We start from the raw sequence: 21,033 nt of genomic DNA on the forward strand, positions 1-21,033 counted from the left end.
AGCTTGTCAGCTAGCAACACAGCTGGGGTTGTTTAGGGCACTGAACAAGTAAACACCATCAATGCTGAAATAACAATTTGAAATAACAGTTAACGAAAAAAAATTCATTTGGTTTTTAAAAATAAATTACATATAGATTTCCACTTCAGACAATAGCAAGAAGTCCAGAACTTTATGACGCCTAGGCAGTTTTATTTCCGTAATTGCTTAAAGCAATAATAAGCCTAAGCTGCACGACATCCCATCAATCACGACAAACAGGGGAAAATTTCTATGGTGTTTATCCGGAGGACAGTCTGTGGATTCGTGATAACTGAAAAAGAATGAAAAGAGGGAAAAAAAAAAAAAAAGATCAGATGATGCATACCAGTCAGAAGGCATTTAGGCAAGCCAAGGCATAACAGTATCTAGGAGGGTGTGTGCTGACAGATGCAGCCACATTGCAGGACAGCTACATGACAATGGTATTGCATGAGCAATAGGTCTAGGCAGAGCTCCTATGGGACAGTGTCATACTGGTTAAGATTTTAGCATCCGTTCTGCAAAGAACAGCCATCATTTTCCACCCTCTCAGCCATATCTGAGAAGGAGGAGTCAAAAGGACTGCCACAGGATACTGTTAGAGCATGTCAGTATCTGTGATTACGTAGACAGTACTTAAGGCTTTGGAAGGAGACCAAAATTGTTTTTCTTCCCTGGAATGTTTTCTTTTCCATAAAGGTTTTGAGGGTTTTTTTTTGTTTTCTTTTACAAAGCTATCTAACAAGAGGTGCTGGACAGAGGGAATAAAGTCACATGATTCTTTTGCTCTGAATACAGTGGACACATCTGGGGCAGCAAGTTGGGAAAGAAGAGTGCTATGGGTATGGCAAGTACATCTCCCTTCCCAGGCACTGGTGTTGTGATACATCTCTCTTCAGGCATATCCATATCCCAGCCACAGAACAGGAGGGAAGTATTCTGTGTTCCTTATATCTTACTTTTTTTCCTTTGGTAATTGCGCTTCTTCCGAAAGCGCATGTTGATTTTTTGCCACGACACCGTCTTTTCAATCACAGTAGCCTCCACACGGACAAGATCCCTCCTTAAAAATACAGGAAAAAAAAAAAAAAAAAGTACCACTTGTTAATTATTTACATTCTCTGCCTGTTGATGAATAGGTTCAGAGGGAGAAGCGACACAAAGGTAACACACATCCTGCTATAAAAAGCCCAGATCCACGAGAACTACAAGGTCACCAGGGAAGAAGAAGGGACATCTGTCAGTAAGTTGGCTTTGTGGTGCAAAACCAAAAGCCTCAAGATGCTCTCCGTGGAACAGACAAGAAGTGCTAGTCTGAAGGGCAGTACTTCTCTGCCACATGAAGGATGAAATCAGAAACAGCTGAGGAAGGCATAATAAGAGAAGCCTGGAGGAACTTGCAGGATTACAGATCAGATAAATTCTTCCACCATGTTCACAAGATCTTTCTACCTTTCTTATGATACAGATCAAACCCACCACAGACCCTCCTCCTGTGCTCTGCTAGTCAACACAGAAGTCCTTCCTTCTTCTGTAAAGCACCCCAGACAACTGGAATAAAGTCTCCTGACCTTTCTTACTTGAATAAGTTCGACAGAAACTCAGCTGAAAGAGATTTGGCCGCTGTTTCTAGCAGAAAGCACAGGTAATCAGCTACTGGAAAAAGTCACTTCTCCCCCATAGCTCTCTTCTCCCTTCCCCTCTTGGTCTGTCCCACTTGCTTACCCCAAATTGGAAGAGAGGGCACACACTCACTGATTTCACATACAGCTTACCTCGCAAACAGGGGAGTTCAGGTTGGGTGGTGACATCACTCAAAGTTTCAAATTGTTTCTAAAACTCACTTCTGCACATGGAAGGAAATTCTCCATGACTAAACATCCTCCTTCCCCAGTGATGAAATGAAGAGAAGAACATGGCCATATTTCCTTCATATATGACTAAAAGCCACAAAGTAATCCACTGCTCTGTATTACTCTATAAATACACATGAATAAACACCTCCTTCCCACCCAGGAAAGCTGCAGAGCACCAGCAGAAGTCCTGCTGAAGTTTGAAAATGAGAGCACTGAGAATTCTGGCTGCCACTTGAAAAAAACCCAACCTAGAAAACAGAGCGATGCGAAGCATGTGCTGGATGACCAGCTACCTGTCTGTTCACTGGCTCCTCTCCGAGAAGATAAACACATTCAGACAAGAGCTTTGGAAAGTGCACTTTTAATCAACAGCCACCATCAAGACAGAAGAGACACCTTCATACAGCATCACTGCAGAGTACCATTAAAAACCAATTAGCACACTGACTTTTCTGCCAGAAGACATTTAAAGAGCATTTTCTTGACAAATGACTTTGTGCTTATGGGGGGCAGAGGAGAGAAGCCCATCTATCCAGCTGCTCCAGCAAGGTCACTGAGAGGCCAAAGGTTCTGAGACATTTGGCATCCATATTAACGTTTACCCTCTGGGGTATAATATCTATCAGTGACTGAATCCTTAAATGAGGAGAGAAAGACACTCAGAAGAAAAAACTGATACATCTACATTTACTGACTAGCTCAGAAGAAAATAGACATAAAATAACCTTGATTTTAAAAGACCGCCAGGTGACCCTGCCATCCCAGCTAAAAGATGTTATCCAGATTCAGCCCAACAATAGGATCAACAACACTACTGAAATACACAGCAAGAACTATGATGCTACGAAACAAACAAAAAAAACTGAACTGCACTCCAGGAGTTGGATATGTTTTGCTACTACAATTAGGGAGCTTTGCTTTCCGGGTTTAATTTCTGTCCACTGAAGGCAAAAGGAAATCTAAACTCCCACTGATTTCTCATAGGCTTGGACAGTAAAGGCATGTCAGAAACTCACTAATGATGATCACATGGGGAAACTGGAAAGCAGCCAGGCCAGATAAAACAACTCAGTCACTGAAATCTCTGAGCTGCTCTTAGAGTAGGCAGAGTTTGCAGCAATACAGCCAAGCCATCCCTGATACAGCTCTCATCGCCAGACGCATCCGCTGGCCTAAACCTTGGGTAGCATTCAAGCCAACACTGGCATATCTGTAAATAGTTATCCCCCCGTGCACTGCTTATAGATGTTGAAAAGCTTTCAAGCAAACTAAGGGTGTTACTGAGAAATGGGTGAGGTGCAGGTCAAAGCTCAAAGCCAGCAGGTCCCAGTGAGTCCTCCTCTCTATTGTACAAATCCCTAGGAGCTGCTTGTTGGAAAGCTGGAGGAGGGTAGAAACCAACTTGCTGGTAAAGTGCATATAAGCAGAAAAGTTCTCAGCAAAATAGAGCCCAAGGAAAAAGAAATATTTATTGAATGTCTTAGGTATGACTGGAATGCCTATAAAAATAAGAAAGGGGGGGGGTCACACATTTCCCAGAGTTTGGGACAGCCAGGACTGTTGCTCTCAGAAAGAAAAACAAAGTGAAGATGCAAAAGCATACCTATCAATCAGATTTTATCTGGAAATAAGAAAAAATTAGGCTGAAACCTCATGGATTTAAGCTGGATTGAAAGCTTTTGTCAGTGAGCAGTGAAAGTGATCCAGGCAACCTATAGCCCCAAAGGAGCATAATTGTCAGAGTAACAACTTCAGCCAAACTCTCTCCCTGCACAGAATAAGTGCATTCAGCTTCCTCCTTGTCTAGGAGGAATTTCAGACAATTCTTCATTGCTACTAAAGCCATTGCAAAAACGGTCAGGTGGCAGGAGAAAAATAAGGTTAATTTAAAGGGCAAAAACCTCTCATCAGCTGTACTCTGTATAGAAACAAACAACTTCTTGTCTCAGGAGCATCAAATCATGAGATGAAACTCACGCAAAGCTACACTTGCTTCTAATCACAGCTTTCAAAATACACAATATTTTTTACATTATACAGCTAAACAAACTACAACTGCATACCACTTGATACCCTTTGTGCCCATCGAACAGACAGCAAGTCATTCAAACAAAAACAAAACCCAACAGATTCCAGAGAAGCCAGCCAGTTCTCAAAACAGTCTCTGCCACACAGATATGTTTTGTTGCACTGCTGGTTTTTGTTTGTTTTTTAAGGCTTTAGAGAAGTGTCATCTTGGGGGGTATCTGCTACAGAAAATAAAAACATGACTACCTGCCCAAAACAGGACAAGTTCCTACCTGCCTCCAAGTCTGAACAGGCAAGTATTCACTGGTGTGTTTATTTTTAAAACAACAGAAAAACAAAAATGCCTCAGTTTGCATCTAACCTCTTATCTCCCCTCCAAAACGTTTGTGGTTTAGACACAACTATGAGAAAGAATTGCTGTGACGTGGAGTACAGAGAGCTGGGAAAACTGGAAAGGTTCCCCACATCTCAGAGGATGGCATCTCTTCACTGGCCCTCCACTCTGCCTCCTCCTCCACCAAAATTACTAGAGTTCAGTGTGCAATTTGGTCTGCTTCAAGCAACTGACGGTGCCTTCTGCAGACTTAGAGCACATGCAGTAATCAAACAGGTGCTTTTCTTTGTGTTCTAGAGCTCTTAGGGCACATCCCAAGTACAGCACTCCAGTGTCACTAGTTAGGAAAGCCAGGTGAAGGACAGCGCTACCAACCTGTCTGGCATGACACATCCCCATTTGCAGAATGTGTCCAGCAGCTGGATTCAGTGATCCTTATGGGTCCCTTCTTTACATATTCTATGATCCTATTATTCTGCAAGATTATGCTTCTAGTTCTAGTAAAGGTATTTCCACTTCCTAAAGATCTTCAACAAGTAAAACAATATCTGGCAATAATTCAAAGGCTCCTGAAGATCTACCATTCCAAATCTCTTTGCAGAAGTGCTATAAAGGCTGTCAGCCCTCATAATCCTATCAAACACTAGAAACCCATGGCAGAAATCATGTTATTAAGTGTGCAAACATTATTTATAACTCTGGAATACAGACATCCTCCTAGTAATGTAAAAAGCACTCAGAAGTCAAACAGATTTGAATCTGCAAGGCATCAAGATCTACAAGCTCCTCCTTATCTGGCTGTCCTCTGCCAAATTGCTGCAGTTCAAGCCAACACTTAACATGCAGTTCAGTCTGCAGCCAGACCACAGCCAGGACTTCCAGGTTCTTAAAGCACTTGCAAGCCACATTATTTTGACTAGCACTTTACCACTAGAACCTCTGGGGAAAGCTACATAGAGCTGATGACTTTGCTTCCAGCCAATGCTAAGAGTTCAACCAGCAACACTGAGTCCACACACCACTTCCTTCTGGTAAAGAAAACGCTGACCAACCAGGTGTTCTGCCCATTTGTATAGCAAGTCTGACAGCTCTAAGATAGAGCTGGTGCCATGATTGTTGGAGGCATGTAACTAGGAAGAAGGGAAAACTTGGGACTCTTCATTTAAGATTAAGACCTGCTGGATTAAATCATGGGTAAAAGGAAACAGTTGTTTTTTTTTTAAAAAAAACAAAACAAAACAAAACAAAAAACAACCTTAATTAAGGCACTAAGGGACAAGCATGGATTTCTGGGTTATTTTAGGATGGCTATCACTGCAATTATGGTTAGGGAGTAAAGAGCAAGATTTACTGCTATTTTGTACAAGACTTATACATCAGAAAACAGAGCCAAGCCAATAGGGGTTAATATCCTCCAGTTACCTTAGGAATAGGTACTGTGCTCTATCCTGGCACTACGGTAATAGTTAAGAGCCAGCCAAAGCTGACCAGTTTGTTTTATTTCTGATTTTTTTTCAGAATCCATAGGGCTGGGAAAAGAGATAGCACTGATAAATTCAGGTTTCTCTTCAGGTTGCAGGATAATTCTTGAATGAGATCTCTTACCCCAGGAGTGGTCTTCCAATAAGCGTGAAATCATCAGCACCAACCAGCAAAACCTACGGAAAATAATCAGACATATCAGCGGTTCATCATACTATATATCACAGAAACGTGGTGGGATGTCTCCCATAACTGGAACACCACCGTTGAGGGCTATCAGCTCCTTAGAAGAGATAGGCTAGGTAAGAAGGGTGAGGGAGTTGCCCTCTATGTCAAGGAGTGGATAGGCTATGAGGAGCTCCCTCTGAGAAATCGTCAGGAACAGGTTGAGAGCTTGAGCGTTAGAATTAAGGATGGGTCTAACAAAGGCCAGCTGGTGATAGGAGTATGCTACAGGTCACCTGATCAAGGGGAGACTGTTGACGAGGCTTTCTTGCTTCAGATAAGGGAGGCTTTGTGCTCACGGGCTTTTGTCCTGATGGGGGACTTCAACCATCCAGATATCTCTTGGAAAGACCACATGGCGAGTTGCAAGAGGAGGAGGCTCCTGGAATGTGTTGATGATAACTTTCTGGTCCAGGTGTTGGACAGAGTGACCAGAGGTGAAGCATTGCTGGACCTGCTGCTCACCAACGCAGAGGAAATCATTAACGGTGTTAAGGCTGGAGGCAGCCTGGGCTGCAGTGACCACACCCTGGTCAAGTTTGTGATCTCTAGGGATGTGAGTGGCAAAGAGTGGCATCAGGACCCTGAACTTTGGAAGAGCAAACTTCAAGCTGTTCAATGGACTGTTGGCTGAGATCCCCTGGGATGCTGTCTTTAAAAACAAAGATGTTGAGGAGAGCTGGCTGTTCTTCAAGAATGCCTTCATGAGAGTACAAGAACTCTCCGTCCCTCTGAATAAGAAAGCAGGCAGAGGAGGTAGGAAGCCGGCATGGCTCAGTAAGGACCTGCTGGGCATGCTGAGCACGAAGAAAGCTACACACAAGCTCTGGAAACAAGGCTATGTCACCTGGGAAGAATACAGGGATGCCATCCAGACTTGCAGATGTGGGATCAGGAAAGCCAAGGCACAGGTGGAACTGAACTTAACATGGGACATGAAAAACAATAGGAAGACTTTCTACGGGTACATTGGCCAGAAGAGACGGGCCAAAGCAAATGTACCTCCTTTGGTAAATGTAAAAGGAGAACTGGCTTCAGTGGATGAAGAGAAAGCTGAGGTACTGAATGAATTCTTTGCCTCGGTCTCCACTGGCAGCCAGGATTCCCGTACTTCTCACGTCCCTGAGCCCTGCACCCCTAAACCTCTAGGTGGAGACTGGGGTGGTAAATCCCTCCCTTCTGTGAGGACAGAGCAGGTCCGAGACTGCCTCATGAGACTGAATGTGTACAAGTCCATGGGGCCGGATGGCGTGCATCCCAGGGTCCTGAAGGAGCTGGCTGAGGTGGTTGCCGAGCTGCTCTCCAACATATTTGAAAAGTCGTGGCTGTCAGGTGAGGTCCCGGATGACTGGAGAAAGGATCACGTCACTGCCATTTACAAGAAGGGGAGCAAGGAGGACCTGGGGAACTACAGGCCAATGAGTCTCACCTCTGTGCCTGGGAGGATCATGGCACAGATCATCCTAGATGACATGCTTGATCACATGAGGAATGAGCGTGTGATCTAAGACAGCCAGCACAGCTTCACCAGGGGAAGGTCATGCCTGACCAATCTGGTGGCCTTCTATGATGGAGTGACCACATTGGTGGACAAGGGAAAGGCAAGCAATGTCATTTACCTGGACTTGAGCAACGCCCTTGACATGGTCCCCCACCACATCCTTATCTCCAAATTGGAGGGATGTGGATTTGATGGGTGGACCACTCCACGGATAAGAAATTGGTTGAAAGGCCACAGACAGAGGGTGGTCATCAATGGCTCTGTGTCCAGATGGAGGCTGGTAATGAGCGGCATCCCCCAGAGGTCTGTCTTGGGACCGGTGCTCTGTAACATCTTTATCAGTGGCATCGATGATGGAATCGAGTGCACCCTCAGCAAGCCTGCTGACAACACCAAGCTGAATGGTGCGGTCAACACAGTAGAAGGAAGGAATGCCATTCAGTGGGACCTCAAGAGGCTAGAAGGGTGGGCCTGGGTGAACCTGATGAGGTTTAACACAGCAAAGTGCACAGTTTTGCAAGTGGGCCAGAGGAATCCCAGGCGTCCATACAGACTGGAAGAAGCAGTCCTTGAGAGCAGCCCTGAAGAGAAGGACCTGGGGGTCCTGATGGATGAAAAACTTAACATGAGCCAACAGTGTGCTCTTGTGGCTTGGAAGGCAAATGGTATCCTGGGCTCCAGCGGAAGAGGGGTGGCCAGCAGGGACAGGGAGGTGATTGTCCCCCTCTACTCTGCTCTTGTGAGGCCCCATCTGCAGTACTGCGTCCAAGTGTGGAGCCCCCAGCACAAGAAAGACAGGGAGCTGTTGGAGAGGGTCCAGAGGAGAGCCACAAAGATGATCAGGGGACTGGAGCACCTCCCCTATGAGGACAGGCTGAGGGAGCTGAGCTTGTTCGGCCTGGAGAAAAGAAGGCAGTGGGGTGACCTCATTGCAGCCTATCAGTACCTAAAGGGAGCCTACAAACAGAAGGGGAATCAACTCTTTGAAAGGGTTGATAACTGCAGGACAAGGAGAAATGGTTTTAAGTTGAGGAAGGGAAGATTTAGGTTGGACGTCAGCAGGAAGTTCTTTGCAGAGAGAGTGGTGAGGTGCTGGAACAGCTGCCCAGAGAGGTTGTAGATGCCCCATCCCTGGAGGTGTTCAAGGCCAGATTGGATGGGGCCCTGGGCAGCCTGGTCTAGCACTGAACGGGGAGGTTGGTGGCCCTGCATGTGGCAGGGGGGTTGGGGATTCATGATCCTTGAGGTCCTTTCCAACCCTGGTCGTTCTGCGATTCTGTGATACCAGCAATATTTTCCAAATTCTGTAGCCACCATACAGGAGCCAAACTGCTTAAAAATGGGTCTTTACATGTTTCAAACCTGGCATCATTACTAGAGAGTACCAGTGGAGAATGGCAGCTCACAGGCAAGAAACAGATTCATAAAACAGACAGACTTCCAGAACTTCATTTTAAAACATACTTTAGAAGTATCTTTCACACCGATCAGAACATACTGAACTTTCCTGTTCTGGCTCACCAACAGCTGTAAAAGATACAAAAAGCAATACAGGGAAGAATACAGTTTTGTGTGGGTGCTGAATGAGTGGCAGCTCCTAAAATCATTGGGTTTTATAGCAATTGCAACATACCCTCTACAGAAACACTTTAATCATTGTCCTCCCTGAGGCCTCAAGATGGACAGTAAAAAATGAATAGCTGAGGTTGGTTCACCACCACAAAGACAAACCCTTTCATTTCAGGGCATTTCAATCACACACCCATCCAAGAAGCAGGAGAAATAATAAGAGAAGTTCTCATGAGAAGAGACAGCATTTCATACAGATTGCCTCCTTCCATGCTAACTGCATGGTAGAAGTTTAAAAGCAACATAGAAATGGATGTTAGGTGTTCTAGTTTTTCCTTCAAAAAGATATTTTTCAGTGAAATTCCTACAGGAGTATGGTGGTGTTGGGTTATGGTGGTTAGGCAAGTTCTTAACCTTCATTTTCTCAAAGACCTCTGTTCTCCTGCTTGGCTGCTCTGTGCAAGTCACTTCTCCGCTGTATGTGAAGACGCAGGACACAGATGAAAACATAGCTAAGAAGTCACCTTTAAGCAGGACTTTCAGAGCTAATTGTCCTGAAAGTGAACTGCCCTTCTCTCCTTAACTGCTTGCTTGGCTCTAACAACTCAATTTTAATCCAACAAAATCCTACTTCAGAGTCTTTCATTTAAAATTTTAATTAATGAGCCTCTACAAGTTCCTGCTAGTTAACCGAGACTAGGGATAAATATGTTGAGTTGCATCTTGGCAATTCTCCCCTACATGCAGCATCCCTCTCCCTCCACCCAACACACTCAGCATGATAACAATCTTGGAAAGCTCTGAGCAGTGACAGCTCCTCTGGGAGTACTGTCAGTGTTTTGGGTGTAGTAGTCTCAAGGTAAACAGTCTTTCTTTCACTGTCATCTCTAAAAACAGCAATTGTAATTTTCTTTTTTTGTATGAAGTTAGTACAACAAATCTGTCTTCTAACAGAGTCTGTCACAACTCATTCCAACCTCATTCAACAGAAACCACATTAACATTATCACTAACAACACACCTCAGATTGCAATAAAACTAAGACAAGAAAAAAAAGCTGAAAATAAAGCTGGGAGATCCCACAGGAGCTCTTCAAGACTTTTGAAAAACTGGTTATGAATTTTGCCTCAGGAAACGTTCGCAGCAGAAACAGCCTGCAGGTCACAGGCACTGTGGACAAGGCACGTTACCTTTTCCATCCGGATTCGGTCTCCACATTCAGCCTGTAGCACATTGTCCATCATAATTAAGTCTTCACTGGTTATTTTGTACTGTTTGCTGGCAAAGTGAACCACAGCAAAGAGCCTCCCGTACTGCCCTGTTGCAATCAGCTCATTCACCTTTTGCACCACTTCTGTTGGCAAAGAGCAGAGAAGAAATCAGAGTAGAAAACCCAACAAAGCGTGAAGAGTCGATCAGAATTAACTCAGCCACACTGCTCTCCCACCTACACTGTTACCTTTTGGGAATCTCAAAGAAGTTCAAGAAGGGTGTAAATGTGTACTTAGGGACATGATTTAAGGGTCAATATTGGTAGTCAGTGTGCAGTTGGAATAGATGATCTTGAAGGTCTTTTCCAACCTTAATAATTTATGGTAAGAGCAATGCTGTTTCCTACAAGGCATGAGTCACCCTTTTGCAAACCTTTCTGCCTTCTGGTTGTTGTAAGAACCTACTCCTAGTAAGCATGCAAGCAGACACCTATAAATATATCATGCAACTAATTCCAAGCAGTTGATTTCTCAGCCTCTTTCTTAGGCATCCTGAAACGCACTGTACTCAAATACAAAGCATTCGAGAAGAGAGTGCTTGTCTACACATCTGGAATGGAGCTCTCCTCAATTTCCAAGTAATGCATGAAAAGGCCAGGACACTAAATACTTGGTAAAGCAACCAGGAACATCAAGAGCAGTTCTGCAAAGTACACAGGAAGAAGGACTCCAGCACGCTAACAAAACCTGGCCTAAGAACCTGCAGCAAAAGCTGGAAAGACTTCCAGAAAAGCTCTTCCTATACACACATGCAACTAGAGCAAGGTGCCAGGAGCAGTATAAATTCCAGGGACAAGGTCCTGCATAGCACATGCACATAACTCAGATTTCTGTGATCAACTTCCTGTGCAGTGAAGCCAAAAATCAAGTTTTACAAGAACATCAAAAGGTCCTTTTTAATGAGTGCTATTCCCCTGCCAAATAGCAGCTTTCCACCATCTCAGGCTGATCAGAAAAAGAGTAACTTTGCTATAACTGGAAAAATAGACTTTCTTCATTGTCCTCACAAGTGGCTGAATCCCTGTTCTTTTCTTGGAATGTAAACAAACTATAATAACCATTTGGGAAAGACAAGCACTTACAACCAAACTAAGTCCAACACTTACAGGAACACTGTGAAAGTGTCCAAGTTTCAAACCAGCAAACTATTACAGGTAGAGGTTAGAAAAGAAATTGTTTCACAAGACAGTAGTTAGTACAATTCTCACTAAAACTAAGGGCTGTGCTTCTGTGTTGCTGGAATTGCCATCCCAGGAGAAAAGTCCCCTGCGTATTCTCTGATTCAGAGTGCTCCACTCCCAGAAGTCCACAGAGAAGTATGATACCTTTGTCTTTGTTACAAACCCCAATGCACAACAGGATACAACAAATTTATTTCAGATCTAAACTGATGATGCATGTATTTCAGTAGTACTGTGGTCAACATCTCAAAACCAGCATTTCAAAACACTGACCTTGGCCAAAAAAAAAAAAAAACAAAACAACTTCTAACAAGGTTTACTCCCTCACCAAATTTCAACTTTCTACCACACAACTTCTTCATCTTTTTATATCAGAAAAGGATAAGTGTTCTTTAACATACATGGACTCTGAAGTTATTGCTTGCTCTTCCAAACATTTCTAATGACAGGAAACATCAATGGATACTACCATCTGACTGTTAGGACAGCTTGAATCTCAGCATCATGTGGAATGATGGTTCCTAAAATATCCACGTCTGTTTCCACAGACAGCGGGAGAATATCAGGCAGAATTCAAATGCTCTAGTTGCTGTTTGCTTTGGATAAGCACAGCCAGGAGATAGCAATGCAAGCTCATAACAGTAGGAGGTTACAAGGCACGGAAATCACAACAACCCCAACGATCCCATGTGAAGCAGTCAGAAGAACATGGGACCTTATTCACCCCAGGGCATCAGCAAATCAAATAAAGCAGTTTATGGTTCACTGCTGGGTCAAATCATTCTCTGGGACAGAACACTTATCTGTCACTTGAGCAATCCCAGACATGCAGAGAAAATGAAAAGCAGGATAAAAACAAAGTCAGAGAGAAGACCTGGAAGAAGCAGCTCTCTCCAAGGCACATCACTCGCACAGTTATTACCACATTTTTGCTATGCTATGGGAAACTATCTGTTAAAACAATGGCAAAGCTTTGCTTCTCTCCTTCCACTGTTTCCTTGTAGATCTCTCTCCTTCACTTCTCAGGCCTCTCCAAACTATAGCCTTCAGAATGTCCTTTCAGGTGCCTTTCACTGATGTCCTAGAAGCTCATGCAACAAGACAGTAAGACAGCCTGTTAATAAAAAGCTCCTTTCTTTCATGTAGCAGATGACTGCTAATTGCCCACCACCACAGGAGCTGTAAGAGAAATTCACCTGCTAGGGCTTGCTACTGTTCTGAGAAACGTTCTGTACCTGTGCTGGCTTTTCTTCTACCATCTATAGCAGGGCATGGATGACAACAACCCCTCCCAGACAAGATAAGGCTACATACATATTGCCTTCTCTGTATTTCCATATCTCTACCAGCCAGGGGGAACCAGTGTCTGGTTGTTCAACAGCTACATTCATATGCTGACTTGTGAGGTTAACTCCTGTCTGATCCACGGGCTTCTACCAGGAGGACTAGTGCCTGTGTTCAGTGATCCTGACAAAATGTGTGGACAAGCATGCATTCTCTAACGCTGTTTTGCTTCCCACCTGCTTGCTGCCTAATGCCACATCTCTGTCATGTGCACACTGTCCAACTGCATATAATGGCTCCAGCATTCTGTATTATTCACTAAGAAATATCAGCTCTCTGATGTGCCCACTATCCAATTGCTTATGCTGGCTTCCGCATTTTGTTGTATCCACTAGAAGAAAAGACAGCTATTCCCTCCAGTTGAAAAGCCACACTTTATGCTTCAGGTAGCAACACATCCCATCAAATAAGAGCCCTTGGAGAGCAGTATGACCTGTCAGGCTGTCACAAACTAAAGGACTTCATAATCTACCCAAATCTCTAATACAGGCAGTCAGAGCATGAGTCTGGTGACACTAAAAGGAAAGAACAAAAAGCCTGAATCACTGAAGACACTGATATAAACTCAATCAAGTCACCAGTGTCAACACTAGAGTGTGAAGCTTCACTTGGAGACTTGAGACCTTTACCTGCATGGTGCTTTGCTTCTTCCACTGGATTTGGCAATTTCACTTCAGGCCATGGGGGTGAAGTCAGAGATGTTTTGGCAACAATCCTGTGAATGATAAGGTTGATAAAGAAGATCCATGTGTAACAAACAGATCTCTCCAAAAGATGCAAAAAACACAAACATTTGGCTTCATTTCTGAGCTCAATCTGCAAAAGCTCTGCCTAACACACTCACTGCTCCCAGGACCCAATGTCATTTAGGTCTACCATGAAATGCTGTAAGCTTTAAATAAATGGAATAAACATCTCAGTGGTTGGTTTGTTTTACACCCTTCCTATCACAACATGGGGAAAATGGATTTTTTTTCCCCCCACTTACCACTTCAGAATGTTATTGGAAATAGATCAAAACAACAAATCACAAAGAAACCAACAGAATTAACATAAAATTCAGCTAAGCTGGGTTGTGGCTTGCCCTCATGATCTGCAGCTAGATGTGCTAATGATGATCAAGCCCAGTGATCACCACCTACTTTCCACCACCTTGTTTTTACTGACTGGACCAGTTGGAGCAGACGTACCTAAAGCCCTGCTTGCATATAAGTTTTAGATGAAGGTCTCTTATTAAGCTTTTCCACGGATATATCCTTTGACACAGTCCCACTGAACGCCATTCTTTATCAGAATCAGAAAAATATGGATTTGATGGGTGGACTGTTCAGTGGAAGAGGAATTGGTTGTGAGACTATCCAGAGAATGACAATCAATGGCTCCATGTCCAGATGGAGATTGGTGACGAGTGGTGCCCTTCTGGTCAGTTCTGGGACCAGCATTTTTTTTTTTTTTTTTTTTTAAACACCTTCGTCAACAATGGGATCAAGTGCACCCTCAGCAAGTTTGTGGATGACACTGAGCTCTGGAGGGCAGCCAGCACACCAGATGCCATTCAGAACGACCTAGACAGGCTGAGCAGTGAGCTCAGGGAAACATCCCGAGGTTCAACAAAACCAAGTGCAAGGACTGCACCTGGGTGATGGCCCAGTATCAATACAAGCTGGAGGATATAAGGATGTAACAGAGCCCTGCAGAAAAGAGAGGGTACTGGTGTATGGCACTTGGACATGAGCCAGCAATGTGCCCTCACAGCCCAGAAAGCCAACTGTATCCTGGGCCACATCAAAAGAAGAGTGGCCAGCAGGGCAAGGGAGTTCCTGCCCCTCTGCTCTGCGCTGGTGAGACCTCACCTGGAGTACTGCATCCAGATGTGAAGTCCTCACTGCAGGAGAGACATGAACCTGCTGGAGTGTGTAGAGGAGGACCACTAATATGATGGAACACCTCCTCTGTGAGGATAGGCTGAAATAGCTGTTCAGCCTAGAGAATAGAAGGCTCCAGGGAGACCTGGAGTATCTAAAGAGGGGCTGTAAGAAAGAAGGGAACAGACTCTTTAGCAGGGTCTGTTGTGACAGGACAAGCAGAAATGGATTCAAACTTTCATCTAGTGTCGATGTAAGGAAGAAGGCTTTTTAACACTAAAGGTAATGAAGCACTGAAACAGGTTGCCTAGAGTGGTGGACGCCCTGTCCCTGAAGACACGCAAGGTCAGGCTGGATGGAGCTCTGAACACCCCAACCTAGCTGTCTTGTGTCCCTGTTCACTGCAGGGGAGTTGGACCAGATAGCCTTTAAGGGTCCTTTCCAACTTAATTCTATGATCCAAGTTACCACTACAGCTGAGAGACTGAACACATAATGTTCCTCACCCTGCTTCAGTACCAGCACAAAGCCCTGCAATTATCCAATAGTGGGGTGTCATCTAGGAGGCATCAACTTGCCTTTGACTGTGAAGAAGGTCTAAGGAGCATTCTTAAATCAGCCTCAAACACTATGAATACTAACACATCCTTTTATACTCTACTTGTAATGCTCTTCTCTGTGAAATAGTTTTGAGAGGGTCCTAAGACCACAGCTGGGTTCTTTATAGGAGAGTTATGAGGCTGCTCTTCCTTTGTCACTTCCAGCTGCAAAACCTGAATGGCAATAATAACTTTCTCTCACCCCAGGTGCAATTCAGCACATTACAATACAAGTATTCAACCCAAAAGCTTCCTCTGTGTCATTACCATGTCTGTCTACAACCTATACCATGCTGGGGAGGGACAACGAGAGATCTCTTAGACCTACGCCTGTCTTCATTCAGGTGGCTCACAAAAAGGAGCAGAAGCATGTACCATCTCGCATTCAGCCAGCCAAGCACAAGCATCATTCCTCAACTTATTTCTAAAAGGGGCCAATTAAATCCTTATTCATCGTGAACGGGTAGCTTTCACTGTTGTGACATAAAATTGCTTTAATAGCATTTCTTTTCAAAATAGTTTGTAACAACATTGCTGAGGCAAGAGCCTTTCCATTTTAAGACTTGACATCAGTTCCTGCAGTCCCTACTGGGATCATCCTGGGAGAGTTCTGAGCGTTTCCCTTTTAGGATCTATAATAGACCATGGGATCAACTCAAACTACCTCAGCAAGTTATTGTACTTGAAAACTGCTCTAACTTGCTCCACCTAAATGTTGCTCTGTTACTTACTGAAAATGGTACATGGTTATCACAAGGTGCAACACCTTCATTTTAGTGAAACACTGGGGGTTTGAATGCAAGCAGGGAACGGCATTGACACAGAAGACCAAAAGCAGCTAGGGGTATTTAGCTATCAGCCAGAAACATTTTTTCATTACCTGTTACAGTGAAGTCTCTCTGCTTTTCTCAGGAATATCAATGGGAGGGAAGCTCTGTCTGAAAACTGAACTGATTCTTTACAACCTCAAGCCCTGTACAGTCATATTGCAGGTACCCACATGCGTATGCTGCTCTTATCGACAGCAGTGCAGACAGCACTAAATCATGAGAGCCCTACTAAAAAAAAATCAGAGCTAAACAACAATTAACTCTGCTCTAATACGCCACCGGGTGTTAATTCAAAAATGAAATGCTACGTACAGCTCACAGCATGAGTTCAAACAGTAAAAATGCAAATAGCACTTGCTTGTAATTAGCTGTTTTTCAAGATCTGAACAAGAAGCAGCAAGGAGAACCAGAGGCAACTGTTTACTTCTCTGCATCAGAGACAGTTACAGAAAACTACTGACTTGTTCCCTAAGAAACAGTGGAGAGAAGAGTGCCACTCTAACCAAGAGCAGCACTTTGCACATGCAATGCTTTCATCACAACTGCGGTACGCCCTTCAGGAGGTCGGGAAAGGAGGCACAAGGCCCACACAGCTGCATTTAGAGATTATTCAGAGAGGTGCCAAATGCCTTCTGTCAGAGCAGGACACATGGCTGAAGGGCAGCAGATTACAATTCCTTATTAAGCAGAGATTTAGTAAAAGGGAGGTAGACTCACCCTGGATCTCAATTTGATTATCAGAAAGATACTGGTTTCTGAAATTTGAAGAGAGAGGTTCTGCTCACTAATTACCATCTATAAAACAATGGAAAGGTCAGAATTTCCTGGAGGCTGAGATCCACATTTTCCATAACTCACTCAGGATGCACAAACCATTCAGGAAAAGAACATTAGATGATAGCTTTTGAAGGCAACATTAACACTGTGTTCGACTGGTTTACTCAGTAATGCAAAAAAAAGCCCCTTAAAGAGCTTAAATTAACAGAAACTCAAAGTAACTGCTAGCACCAAGGCTTTCTGGGCTTGTTGTAGGGTTTAATAACAATGTTGTGCACTGTGCCGTGGAGGCTGAGATCCAAACTGTGTTCCCACACACAGAAGAGACTACCCCCTTGAATCCTCCTGCAGCACAGATGAATTTTGTCGTTTCCCCCAGATGCTGCTCATAGGACTTCCTTATCTCTGCAGTGTCCCCTTCTGGGGAAAACAAGAAGTAGCACAACCTGCAGCTCGAAACAAGTATTTCTGTACTAGGTCTCAACAGAGGAAACAAAATGAAGACACAAGCAGGCATTTCTAGAAGTGCTGAAATTAACAAAGCCAAAAGTCTGCTGAATTGATGTCCTCTAGCAACTGGCCTCTTAATTACATCTTATAAAAAGCTCAAATTCAGTATTTATGAGAGAACAGCAACTCCTGCTAGGAAATAAACCTCACCTATACCTAGACAAGCAACAGCTGAGTGGCTTCTCTTGCTGTTTGCTATGGACTGAACCACACTGCAGCCCTTAGCTCAGTGGAAGGTTTAATTATCTCTTTATTCAGCTTCACAAGGCAATGCAAGTGGCCTAGCACAGGTGACAAAGGGGAGGCAGAGTGTCTAAAACTTATTCAGCAGTAAAAAACGAAGGGATCTGGTAAGTCTCTCTTCTATAGAGAAACAGGCTCCTGGCTCCATTCCCCCTCCCACACTCCCCCTGGTAAGCAAGGGGGCAAAAATGAAAGCAGAGTATCATTTGACATTACCCTTCCTGTAGAGGTGTGCTCTGGGAGCTCTGGAGGCGAACCACAGATGAAAACAAGAAAGCTAAAAAAGGAGAGAAGGAGAAAGTATTAAAACCAAGCAGCAACAGTTGGACTCTTAATCTTTTAGTGAGGCAATAGTACAGTGATGCTGAAGGAAACATCACCACTTCCTGATACTGTTTTCTGCCTATAAAACTTTGTTCAGGTTCCACCACAATGAAGAATGCAGAAGAAGGCACATGACCATAGAATCATAAATGTTGGAAAGGACCTCCAAGATTGATAGGTTGATAACCCACTAACCACATCCCTTGGTGTGGTACCTCTATGGCTCTTGAACACCTCCAGGTATGATGACTCCACCACTTCCCTGGGCAACCTGTTCCTCTTTTTGAGATTTTTTTTTTAAAACTAATATCCAATCTGAAGCTCCCCTGGTGCAACTTGAGGCCATCACTTCTCATCCTATTGCTGTTACCTGGGAGAAGAGGCTGGCTGCTTCCCCACCGCAGTCTCCTGTCAGGAAGTTGTAAAGAGCCATACGGTCTCCCCCAAGCCTCCTCTTCTCCACTGGAAACAATCCCAGTTCCCTCAACCACTCTCGATGAGAGTTATGCTCCAGACCCTTCACTGGAACAAAACTGCACACAATCTCAAGATGTGGCCTCACCAATGCTGACAAAGGACTGTCAGCTGTGTGTAGCACTGCATGAGAGCAAGAGAAAGGTCTTATCCTACAAGTACACTTGGCTCAAGTGCCACTTCCAGCAAGACAGAACAGATACACGAAGAGTGCACCCCACAGCGATACACTCATAGCACCCTACCTCCTTGAAAGAACAACAGAACAAAACAACCAAGGGGCATAGGGGAGCAAGTGGTCTGAACTGTCGTGTGCTTTCTTAACTCTGCACTGTTGCTAAAAGGATGTCTCCCAAAATGGGGACAAGAACGCTTACACTTCATTTATCAGGTGATTCTAGGTAAATTTATTGAGTCTTAGGAAGTTTTCAACTAAAAGCCCACCACAGGAGTGTGGTTTGAAGTCCTGGGGACTCCAAGCAGATACCACAACCCCAAGGGAAGACCAAATGGAAGAGCAGAAGGTACACCAGGTTTGGTTTCACCGCTTTTGTGTCTGGATTTCCACCATTCCAGATGTTGATTTTCTTCTAGGCCGGAGGGATAGGGAGTTATGGAGCTAAATAGGTGAGAATAACACAAACACAGAAAGAACAGTGGCTTACTACAACCCAGAATCACAGAATCACTCAGGTTGGAAAAAACCACTATGATCAACAATTACAACCATCAACCCAACCCCACCATACCCACTAACCGTGTAACTCATGTTGCACTTTGGAATATAGATTCAGTATTTTCAGAGGAGAGACCCAGGAACATATGCTGAGAGGCTAATCATCTCAGAAACAGCAACAAGCCTTGCTGAAGCAATTTGCTCAATTAAAACGCACAGTTCCCTCACAGGATCACCGCCTTCCTCACCCACCAGCCTAAAGGCACGCTGAAAGCCCCTTAACCCCAACCCCACCTGCTCACCCCACCTTTACGGAGGCGAGCCACACGTAGCTCTTCACAGCACACCCCCTCACAAAGTCACAAAGCCGAATCCCACCCTTCCTTTTCACGCATGTTTCCCCTCGCGTTTCTCACAGCCCGCCCTGCGAGCAGCAAGAAGCCGGAGACGAAGGTTGGCCGTTTCCACCCGGCCGTCCCTCACCCGCCGCTCGCCGCCTGACTGCTGCCAGCGCCGCCATGACAGCATCCCCCCTGCGACCCGGAAGCGGAAATGCCCTTGGGGCCAAGATGGCGGCGGAGGCGGCTGAACGGCAGCTCGAGCTGCTGAGGGAGGAGCGGGAGGCCGAGCTCGCCGAGAGAAGGTAGCGCCGTGGCCCTATAGAAACCCTTCAGCACACTCTTATAGGACCGAAGCTCTATATGAACCCTATAGCAGCGCTCATATGAGACCTGCTGTCAGCTATGGGGCTCAACTCTATAGGGTCAACTCGCCCCTATCAGACTGAGTCACTTATGGGCTCTGACCTCACTCTGTTGGTAGTTGGGGCCCCTTGACCTCCATAGTCTGTACATATCTCTCTCCTGCTGCTTAAAATTCCCCTAGCCCCAGTCTGTGAGACAAATTGGAAAAGTAAAAGTTGAACAAGGTGGATTTTCTTTCCTTCTTTCCTCCCTGTCAATCTATCAAAAAATAAAGAATCCACCTAAGTGCTCTGGCTAATGCTGAGCCAAAAGGCTGTAGAGCTGCCAATGGTAATTTGTGTCTCAGTCCCATGTAGAAGGCTCTCTTCTCTTTGTAGTGCCTCTGGGGATATTAGTTGGGGATTTGCACAAAATCTTCATGTGAGAAACAGCAAACCTTCCATTTAAGAGCTTATGTGCGATAGGAGAAAGCTTGGATCACTCTCTGCTGGCTCATGAGCTGGGCAGTGTTTTCTTTATGCACCCAGACAGAAGAAGTACATGTAAATAAGCACTTACATCTCCATACTATGTAGGCTTCTCCCCATTCCTCAAAATATGTCACATTGGAGATGGAAATATATAGAATCCAATCCAATTACATCACAACAAAAAGATATGTAAATCAATACTTCAACAAGCTAGCATCTCTTTTGCCATCATCCATCTTTTCTGTCTCCTCCCTGGTTTGTCTTTTTCTGTTTTGTCTTCTGAAGTGTTTGGTTTATTTCAATCTAACAAATGGTTTTCATATCTATTTGTGCTTTCAGAGCATGGCAGGAAAACATCTCCTTAAAGGAACTGCAGCGCAGAGGTGTCTGCTTACTAAAACTTCAAGCTGCCAACCAGAGAACCGGCCTCTACGGGCGCCTGCTTGTGACATTTCAGCCTAGAAAATATGATTCAGACGCCGAGCTGCCCTATAACAGTTTTGGGCCTGGTAAGTGATAGTCCCATTTGTGCAAAGCAGACGATGACTGATATGCTCTGCCAAAAGTATTTCTAATGCAACGCTTGTAAAGACTGAGTGATTGAGGAAAAGAGGAAGTGAGAAAATGTGGCTAGAGGGTGAATGTAGAGAAATAGGTTGTCTTTCTCTTTCAGCTTATTGTTAGCATGGATGTTGCAGCAGGAAATACTGCCTGTTGTAACAAGCAAGCTTTCCTGGTTCAGAATCCTT

General features: G+C 44.5%; 2 protein-coding genes across 4 annotated transcripts in view; one reads left to right on the plus strand and one right to left on the minus strand.

Annotated features, from left to right (window-relative positions):
• Positions 1–171: 171 nt before the first annotated feature.
• MRPL21 (mitochondrial ribosomal protein L21) lies at positions 172–19,690 on the minus strand. Of its 2 annotated transcripts, none has more exons than XM_042882700.1 (7): positions 19,594–19,690; positions 17,853–17,913; positions 13,442–13,527; positions 10,207–10,370; positions 5,845–5,897; positions 981–1,084; positions 172–313 (listed from the first exon to the last, which is right to left on the minus strand). In XM_042882700.1, the coding sequence occupies exons 1-7, from the start codon at positions 19,628–19,630 to the stop codon at positions 249–251; spliced, it is 570 nt and encodes a 189-aa protein (XP_042738634.1). In that variant the 5' UTR covers positions 19,631–19,690; the 3' UTR covers positions 172–248. The 2 variants fall into 2 exon arrangements, with proteins under 2 accessions (XP_042738634.1, XP_042738635.1); XM_042882701.1 differs by lacking the exon at positions 19,594–19,690 and adding an exon at positions 18,812–18,947.
• IGHMBP2 (immunoglobulin mu DNA binding protein 2) overlaps positions 19,670–21,033 on the plus strand; it is a 35,784-nt gene continuing 34,420 nt past the window's right edge. For both annotated transcript variants that reach the window (XM_042882692.1, XM_042882693.1), the window contains exons 1-2: positions 19,670–19,753; positions 20,624–20,793. In XM_042882692.1, coding sequence (XP_042738626.1) covers positions 19,680–19,753; positions 20,624–20,793 — 244 coding nt within the window. In that variant the 5' untranslated portion in view covers positions 19,670–19,679. The remainder of the gene's footprint in view (positions 19,754–20,623; positions 20,794–21,033) is intronic.

Source organism: Lagopus leucura, unplaced genomic scaffold, assembly GCF_019238085.1.
Source record: "Lagopus leucura isolate 7727_CA_CO unplaced genomic scaffold, USGS_WTPT01 Super-Scaffold_100035, whole genome shotgun sequence".
NCBI classification, from domain to species: Eukaryota; Metazoa; Chordata; class Aves; order Galliformes; family Phasianidae; genus Lagopus; species Lagopus leucura.